Source organism: Populus alba, chromosome 6 (genome assembly GCF_005239225.2).
Source record: "Populus alba chromosome 6, ASM523922v2, whole genome shotgun sequence".
In the NCBI taxonomy this organism is placed as follows: domain Eukaryota; kingdom Viridiplantae; phylum Streptophyta; class Magnoliopsida; order Malpighiales; family Salicaceae; genus Populus; species Populus alba.
The window spans coordinates 19,551,352-19,560,880 of record NC_133289.1 but is presented as its reverse complement, the minus strand read 5'-3'; the positions used below and the strand labels follow the sequence as shown (position 1 = coordinate 19,560,880).

Genomic DNA, 9,529 nt, shown 5'->3' with positions numbered 1-9,529 from the left:
GCAAGCATCCAAGGGTTTAGTTTACTCTCCAGAGGCTGAGTCAAGACTTCCACTTCATGAAGGGTGGTAGACAAGACAGGAGTGGTTGAATTTTCTTTTTCCAAGGTAGAGATGGTTGGTACATGTTAATCACGTTGTTAATCACTAAAAAAAAAATTAATCAGTGTGGTTGGCATAAGGTTCAGTTCAAACACAAAAATGATTTCCAAGCAATTTGTTGCTTGAAAATACACCACTAAGTAATATTTAATTTATTTATATATGTATATATAATCATTCTTTCTGGCGGGTCTTGCATTATTTTCGTGGTAAACGATGGGCCAGAAAGAGATGACCGACAAGATACATGTAATAATTTCGTCTAGTTTTTTTTTAAAAATTAAAAATTTTAAATTATTTTATTTTAAATTAATATTTTTTTGATAATTTTAAATTATTTTAATATATTGATGTTAAAAATAATTTTTTAAAAATAAAATATATGTTATTTTAATATATTTTTAAATAAAAAATAACCACAATTTGAAAAGGCTTCATTCCATTTTGAAAACTTTGTGGAATTCCATCATTCATGTTCAATCAAAGTACTCGAGGTTTTTAACTGGTCGAAGACTCTGAACTACTGTTGACAAGTCAAAATGAACGAGACACTTCTTTTAAAAGACAGAACCTGTAATCATAGATTGTCAATAATTGAAAGTTAAAAATGGAAAAGATGGCCGATTCTTGAGACATTCCCCTCCAGCTACAATACAAATTCTTCCCCACCACCAACCCCTTCTCCCTAGGCAATAGCCATAGACCACTTCTCCTATACCTCTCATACAATCTCTTATCTTCTCCAATCTCTCTCCTTTCCTTTTCTTCCTTGCAGATCAAGAATAGCAGGGCTGGAAAGAGAAAATGTTGGGCAAAAAGATCGTTTCTTTCAAGAAACTTGCCAAGAAGGTGAAGGATATCAGTAGAAACGAGTGCAAGCAATCACAGCATGAATGCTTGCTAAGGGATCATAGTTTTGATGATGTGGTCACAACCCCAACAGGTTTTTTTGCTATATATGTAGGGGAGGACAGGGAAAGGTTTGTGGTGCCAACAAGCTGTCTCTCCCATCCACTCTTCAAAATGTTGCTGGAGAAGTCATATAACGAGTTTGGTTTCGAGCAAAGGAATAGGCTTGTGGTTCCATGCAACGTCTCCACATTTCAAGAGGTTCTCAATGCTGTTGAATGTTGTAACGGAAGGTTTGACTTTGGAAATTTGGTTGAGGAGTTTCTATAGATGAGAAGATAAAAAGAGAGTAGAAATTAAGTGTTTGTTGACTATATCAGGTACCTATAAGCTCTGGGTTTGAGCTTGTACGCCATTAATTCCTTGATGTAATAGAATAGAGAAGTTACTTGTCGTGGATTCTACACAGCTCTACCGACATGGCTGGGCTAATTTTGATCGTGATAAATGAATCACAAAATATTCTGAGTTTCTAGCGTGGTAATGAAGTAACAGCTGTAAGATTTATGGATGAAAAAATCTAAACTCTTGTTCTTGAGTTTCTGGATGTTGACTCAACGTAGCAGCTAGCCAGTTGCACAAAGATATTGCTTCCGTTGCAAAGTTGCATCTACTGCTAAACACTTAAAGCAGGATAGGAAGAAGAGCCAGGTGATGTGATCTTTGCTGCCTGTTAATCTCCATAAATTAACCCCCTCGATGCCTTTCTATTCTCCCCTTTGATTTCTGGTTTTTCTATCTCTTCTTCGAAGCCAATATTAATGGCAGATCTGCATTGTACATGAGGACTGCTGATGCTTCTCAGACTATCTCAATTGATCTCATAAAAAACTACTGCTATCAGCTAGCTGTAGAGCAGCTAAAAACATATAGATTTTTGTTTCTATCTTAATGATCAAGGGTGTTTTTGAATTAAACGTACCTCTGCAATCACATCTTAAATGAATAATCTATATCCGAACTAATATATTCGAGAAAAAAAAATATCTTACAAATACCTCTTTTTAGATACAATCCATAGTGATAAAGGAGAATATATGCCACTTATCACCTAATCCTCGAGCATATAAATATGTAGTTTATTTGATGAAGGAAAGATGAAAGGCAACATGTTCTTCATTGTAACTTGGTATATATATTGTAGAAATTAAGGGAGTATTTCTTCTAAATTACGAGTGTTTGGTAAAATATTGAATCTCTTGGTCATGAACAAAATGACAAGGATCGATACCAAGTTTATGCATAAAACAAGTCTCCGAATTAAGTACATTAACTCCACTAAACACCGATTCAAAACTAGGGAACGTACGCATGGTTTTTTTTAATGAATTCCAGCAACTAATAATCAGTATAACTGTCGAACATTGGACTGTTCTGTTTATTGTGAATATAGTAGTTAATCGATCCAAGACTGGACAAGCAAGACGAAAGCAGTTCAAGCAGATGCCGCACGGTTCTGTGCTGGCTGCTTAATCAAAGGCACGAATGTTTTAGGAGATGCCAAAAGCATATGATCGGATTCATCTATGGATTAACCAGTTAATTATGAAATCTAATGATGGTCCAAAATCAATATGTTGATGTCCAATTGGATTAAAAATGAGTCTGAAAATAAAATAACAGTTTTTTTCAAAGTGTTTTTTAATAATATTTTTTTTAATAATATTTTTAACATAAATACATCAAAACGATATAATAATATAAAAAAATTAATTTGAAAAAAAATAAAAAGATATAAAATTTTTTAAAAAAGATTTTTGAACATAATAAATAACTTTGAACAAAAGCATGTTTAAGAAAATCTCAACATCGATCCATTTGGAGTATCTATGTATTCAAGTTCATGGAAAATCTTGTCTCAAAAACCGGTTTATAACAGTCGAAGAGAATGCCATTTTAACTTTGGGCAGCTAAAGCTGGAGATGGATTGTTCACCTCGTGAGAAATCATTCGCAGTCAGTGAGTCTATGTGCAGCTTGAATTAATTGAACAAACTCAATATGAGCAGCCAGGTGTTTATACATTGCTTTTCCTAATAATATTTTGATAATATTTTTTTTAATTTTAAAAAATTATTTTTAATATCAGCATATCAAAATAATTTGAAAACAGTAAAAATATATTAATTTAAAATTAATACAAAAAATTAAAAAAAATTTAAATTTTTTTAAAAATACTTTTAAAATATAGAAACAAACAGTAGCAAAGCCTTAGGCCTAAAAACTCAAGTAGTCCGTTCAGTTACTTGCCAGACCTGGCCTGTATTAATGCTATCATAATTTTAGTTGCCAAGTAAATCCATGATTGATGCATTAATAAGCAGTTTCTCATTTCAAACACTTCATTACATGGTTGTTCTGGGCAATGAAATGGTCTGCTCCATAGAGAAAATGATGGCATAAAGTAAACAGCACTAGTTCATCTCCAATAAGACTCTGACAGAGAAAATCTAGCTCTCACTCTCCACACTGCCACAACCATCAACAAGAATTCTCTTCATATCATCAATCAACTTCTGTATTTGATCCCTTGAATGCAATGGTGATGGATACACACATGCACAATCCAACCGTCCATCTCTTATGGTGTCAAATATGGCCACGGAAGGGCCCACACCATGAACTGAAGAGCACCCCACATAATCCTCGACTCCCACTTTTACATGCATTTCATTAGTATCGTCAATGACAGGGTCCTCGAACACTGAAATGAAGGCAGTCCTCATCGATGATGATGGAGTTAAACCTGGATTTTCGATTGCCTTGCACATGAGGAAGTTCAGGTCACCCATGTCTGTGAAATGCTTGTTATTGTTCTTTGCATTCGTATAGGCCATGTAGCACCTTTTTGCTAGATCCCATAGCATTACACCTCCACTTACGTCATGTGTATTTAAAATGGCAGAGTGATAAAATCCTGAAATAATCAGGTTACTGGCGTCAGGGCAAAAATCTTATACTGTCATCAAAAAATTATTGTCCCTTGCTTGCATATTCAAATTCGCACTACCAATCTCTGGTCAAGGAGAACTTGAATCATACAAAACTAGTTCTAACTTTTTGAACGAGGAAAACATTGCAACAGCCATTAAACACACACAACGAATGGACCCTCTTATTTCCCAGTATATATACCTGAAAATATGAGGCACTGGCTGGCCAATTGAATTAAAAATCTGTTCACATATTTAAAGAAATCCTATGTGCAAACGACATTACTGAAGGTAAAAATGGCTTATAAAGTGTGTGGATAATATACAATGCATACCGATATGATCACTGCTGAGAACTGGGTCAAGAATGGAGCGGCAGTCGATGAGGGTTACAACAGCATACTTCTCCATCTGATGATCAGGAAGGTCTTTAGTGGATTGTGCTGCAATTAAACCAGCAGCAGCCAAGGCTCCACTAAGTTTAATCCCTCTTGACATGCAACCCTGTAAAATAAGAGTCATAATTCCAGTGGTCACGAGAGGGTAACTTCTAAAGCTTTGGTACTAGCTTGCAGCTCTGCCTTAGGTGATTTAAGAGTGGTTAGGCCTTTTTCCATTTCAAGAGCTGATATGCATCACCAATACAAGACTAGATCTATCACATCTAAACTGTCTAGCTTATGTCCAGAATCGTTTATTTAAATCGTTCCCAAGAATTGAAGGACTACGAAAACCACATTGCCTTTGGATGGAGAAGAAAACTTTATTCCATCTAAAGAAAGTATACAAAACAAATTGGGTTGCTAGCTGCCAACAAAAACAGAACACTATAAAATTTGATGGCGTTCACCTCTATTCTTAAAGATGGCTGTGACTGTCGGGTATTTCCAATTTATTACAGAAGTATATGCTTTCAGCATTATTTTACATCCAAGGCTATACAGTCTTAATCTTGCAGCAAAAATAGTTCTCCCTTTGAAAATGCTTCTCAGTATGAGAAAGATGGTTATGGATTCATCATTCCATACCAACTAACCATACTTGACTTGATCTGCCCATGCTAACTTAGAATTAAACACTTGAATTGTTTTCCTCTTCAATGTAGAAATAAGTTGCTGGAACTGATCATTCTAAGAATCAACATGTGTAAGAACCAAACATGGTGTTAAAATGAGCCTCCAAATCCTTCAGGAAAGATAACAATCATAAGACAAGTGGTCTCTAAATTCAATAGCTTGTCTGCAGAAGATGCAGAATAATGTCCTTCAGACTCCACAGCAACTGTCTGTCTTTGGAAGAGACAGAACCAAAGCCACAAGACAATATCTTGGAATAGATTAGGGGTAGTTAATAAGACAAAACGGTTTTATCCAGGCAAGGGACCCCTAACAGGCTTCCTTGTTAAGAAATAAATCACATTAAATTTCCATCAAATCATTAGACTAATTTCCCAATAGCAGTTCTCCTTCCAAATAACATTGAACGTTTTCTCATTTGACCTAAGCCAGCATCATACACTCTCTGAGGGCCAGGCTTTAAATTAGAAGACCTAAAGGAATAAGGATGCCACATGCATGCCAAAGAAAAGCGGAGAGTCCATTCCAATGCAGATGCTTAAGGAAGTTCTAGCTATATCTCTATTAAGTTTCAATATGTTCTTGACTCAAGCAATGTAACAGTCTTGAATCTGTAATTGTGGAATTGAGTTATAGAAATTGTAAATTCTTTATTGAACGAACTGAATTGAATGAATTTTATTGAATAGAAATTGCAATTACAAGAAATGAGGGTGCGGTTAAAAAAAAACAGAAGAAAATTTGGTGACCAATCCGAGGTGGTCGTTGAGAATACCCAATCTTATTTAAATAGCCATCTTGATAAGGGTCAATTTAAAAGAACAAAAATATATTTAGTTAAAGAAAAAAGATAAAAATAAATTTATTTCTAGATAATTTTGGAGTGAATTTTTGTATTTTAAAAACAAGAGGTAGAAAAAAGATGTCTCAAGAGATCATATTTATTATATTTTATTCCTTAAAAAACTTTCAATTCCAAAATTGTTTATTTAAAACACTTAGAGATAAAAATAACCACCATCATAATTTTAAAATCTAATTTGAGGATAGGATAAAATCCGGGTTAGAAACCTGAATTGGGGGCTTGTAAGAATAAATGCAAATGTTTCTTGATTTATAATTTTTATTTTTTATGATTTTTTGAAGAAAAACTAATGAAAATCAAGTTACCAAACCAAATGATGGCGGTTCAGTTCAGTTTTTTGTTTCTAACCAACCACACAGTCGCACCCCTGCCACAAATTGCATCTAAAGGCAAACAACTAAACCAATTTCATGTAGTAGCTCCCCAAACAAAGACAGATCAGAGGACAATGATATCGATTATGCCTTACTGCCATTCATTTTTAGCAGCCAATGAAGGTGCAACCTAGGACTCGGATAGATGTGCCATGCATAATGCAGGGTATTCGAAAGTATGGTTGGAACTTTTTAAAATATTTTTATTTAAAAATATATTAAAATAATATTTTTTTATTTTTAAAAAATTATTTTTAATATCAACAAATATAATCAGATAATATTGCACAACGATATTACGTCAGGGCTGCCTTAAGGCTGAGTCCTGTCCATACATCCTTTTCAAGTTGAGAACTTAAGCTTAGAGACACGAGGCACTCTCTGTTGCCTTGAATGCGAGAGGGCCTCCACAGATCACTTTGTCTAATTTCTACGACTAACTGGGCCCACTTTATTAAAAGCAGTATATATATATAAGGATTTGACAGTATTGGTGAAAAACAATTGTTTTTTATTTTGAAATAATTTTTTTTATTTTAATATTAATATAAAAATAAATTTTAAAAATAAAAAATATTATTTTAACACATTTCTAAAAAAAATATTACAAAAAAATTGACAATTAAAATATTTGATATGAGTGAAGAGATATTTTTTATTTATAAATATATTAAAATAATTTTTTTTTATTTTTTAAAATTTATTTTTAATACCTATCAAATTTTTTTTAAAAAATAATTTAATTAAAAAATCAAAAGTTTTTAAAAGCACATTATAAAAACAAATATAACCTTATAGTTTTAATAAAAATAAAAAAATGGATTTATTGCATTTGGACAGCCTACTAATATTTAATCAATGGAAGCAATTATAATCCCTATTTTAAGAATAGAATTTTAGAAAAAAAAATTATTTTTGTAATAAAGGTTTTCGTTGTGATATTTGTTTTTTAAAAGATTCTATTCCTATTTCCTAGATGGAGTACATCACATTTAATCAAATTTATTTTCAGTCAAATTCAAATAATATAAAAAAAAGGATTCAAACATTTGAGTGAAATATATATTATATGAAAGCATCACAAACAAACAATCATGGGCAGATAAATGTAATAACGTGAAGACAAAGCGGCCACTTACATCAAGAAGCTTTTGGGTATCATCGGAGTTCATTTGAAGCCTCACCACTTGAGAGCCTCTGGGAGAATCAGCATCTACAAAATCCAGATTGGACGTCCTAAACGAATTCAAAGAATATCCAAGCATGTCTATTCCACGCGCCCAGAAGGGCTTGTTACCCTTCCCACTCGGGATATAGTCTTCAATTCCCAAACTAACCTCCGCTTCATTCTCATATTCCTTGGCTATCCCTCCTTGATTTTCCCCACCCATCAGAACCAACAGTTCTCTCAACAACCCTGCCGCCGCCGCACGGTCGCATGTTGACGTGTGCAGCCGGAGGACCAACGCCCAACGGTTTTCACTCAACGTGTAAAGAGTAATAAAAAACACGTTGGTTTCTGCGTCTGATAATTGGTCAAGAAATGCTGACCACGAATTCTTGTTCAGTTCGTGCTCTAAAATTATCTGGTAAGGGTCTATGTTTTGGTCGCTGTTGGAGATTATGTCAGCCGTCGATGAAAGATCGAACGGTTGGATTTGTACGTGAGGAGCGGGTGGAGTGATAAAGGAGAAGGTGTTGGTGGTGGAATTGAAACGGAGCTTAGTACGGAGCAGAGGACGGGAGTTTTGTAGTTTGTCGAGGGTAGTTTGAAGAAGATGGAGATCGGGTTGTTTTGATGAGAGGAGAGCTAAGACCGTGATGCCCGTGCCAAGAGGGACTGCTCTGCACCAACTGTACTCAGTGCCGCCAACTGGTCGAGCCTTGGGCTCTGGTGCTTGTGGGTTCGGGTCCAATTGGTCTTGGCCATGGTCAGGCATGTTGAATTAGCGGAGACTGCTGGGTTTTGGTCTTAGACAGGGAGGAAGAAATGGCAAATCGGAGAAGCCTCTTCCTTGGCTTAGCTAAAAAGCCTGAGAGAAATTGAGTGTGCAGAGATAAAACGTGTGATTGTTTGACGGACGGGCCAGAGCAAAGTCCACAAATGTCCGAAGAACATTATTAGGGTTGTGTTATTATTGTACATGTGATTTGTATTGTGCCCCCTTCATCTGTCAGGAAAGAGATAGGAAACCTAATCCCCCGGGTTTCGTGAAGCTTTGGATTGATATTTCCTTTTCTGTACTTGATCTCATTTTGTGTGTTTATTTGAAATTAATTTTTTTAAATTGTTTTACTTTATTAATATTAAAATATTTTTTAAAAAATAAAAAATATTATTTTATATTTTAAATATAAAACCCTTTAAAAAAACAACTGTTCTCTCAACACTTCCGAGAGATGCAGTGCTGTTTTTAATTTCCATGAAAGGAACTATACCGACTGGCTTAGGGACACAAAATGCAGCCTCAACAGGATCAAGGTGATTTTGGATTCAAAGCTTTATATACGCGAGATTATGAACGTGTTTGAAACTGTGAGGTGATTGATTTAAGCACATACAAGCCCTATGATCTTACAAGTTCAAAGCATTCATCATCAAATTAGACCCAGGCCCAACCTTCTACACTTTTTAGCCTATTAAAACTTTGAAAAGTTCATAATTGTTTAAGGTTTTCACCGGTTTGAGATCTGTACAGCAGGTCTCGAATTCGAGTCAAGACATGTATTTTTTATAAAAATTTGGGACAGCTGGGATTTTACTCACTCACCTGGACCCCACAAAATGCGCTTTTCGGGGGGATGGGGTTTCCTCGAATCCAATAAAAAAAAAAAAAAAGATACATGTCCTTTTTGCAGCTTATTTAAATATTTTATTAATTTCTAAATGGAGTTGCAGCCCTCCACAGGAACACTCTTCATGTTGTCAATGAACTCCTGCATTTGCTCCCTTTAATGCAGTGGTGATGGATACACACAGACGCAATCCGGCCGTCCATCTCTGACTGTGTCAAGAATTGCAATTGAAGGTCCTATACCATGAGAAGAGGCACAGCCCATGTAGTCCTCGACTCCTACTTCTTCTTGCAAGCCACCATAATCATCTATCACTGGTTCTTCAAACACTGCTAATAAGGCTGTTCTTAGAGAAGATGATGGTGTCAATCCAGGATTATCAATAGCCTTGCACATAAGGAAGTTGAGATCAGCCATGTCTAAGAAGTGCCTGTTGCAGTTCTTGCAGCTCGCAAATGCCGTGTAGATTTTGTTGGCC

General features: G+C 35.1%; 2 protein-coding genes across 2 annotated transcripts; one reads left to right on the top strand and one right to left on the bottom strand.

Annotated features, from left to right (window-relative positions):
• Nucleotides 1–699: 699 nt before the first annotated feature.
• On the top strand, nucleotides 700–1,925 carry LOC118030705 (auxin-responsive protein SAUR15). Its single transcript, XM_035034920.2, has one exon. The coding sequence runs from the start codon at nucleotides 904–906 to the stop codon at nucleotides 1,276–1,278; it is 375 nt and encodes a 124-aa protein (XP_034890811.1). The 5' UTR covers nucleotides 700–903; the 3' UTR covers nucleotides 1,279–1,925.
• A 1,387-nt stretch (nucleotides 1,926–3,312) lies between these two features.
• Nucleotides 3,313–8,493, bottom strand: LOC118030703 (uncharacterized). The gene is made up of 3 exons (XM_035034919.2): nucleotides 7,395–8,493; nucleotides 4,276–4,444; nucleotides 3,313–3,924 (listed from the first exon to the last, which is right to left on the bottom strand). Exons 1-3 carry the CDS (start codon nucleotides 8,193–8,195, stop codon nucleotides 3,458–3,460), a joined length of 1,437 nt encoding a protein of 478 aa, XP_034890810.1. The 5' UTR covers nucleotides 8,196–8,493; the 3' UTR covers nucleotides 3,313–3,457.
• Nucleotides 8,494–9,529: the final 1,036 nt, after the last annotated feature.

Bases quoted from the DNA above. Each gene is read 5' to 3' on its own strand.
- LOC118030705 (XM_035034920.2), top strand. From the start codon at position 904: ATGTTGGGCAAAAAGATCGTTTCTTTCAAGAAACTTGCCAAGAAGGTG.
- LOC118030703 (XM_035034919.2), bottom strand. From the start codon at position 8,195: ATGCCTGACCATGGCCAAGACCAATTGGACCCGAACCCACAAGCACCA. The intron at 4,445-7,394 runs GTAAGTGGCCGC...CTTATTTTACAG, and splicing joins ATACCCAAAAGCTTCTTGAT to GGTTGCATGTCAAGAGGGAT. The intron at 3,925-4,275 runs GTATGCATTGTA...TGATTATTTCAG, and splicing joins TCTCAGCAGTGATCATATCG to GATTTTATCACTCTGCCATT.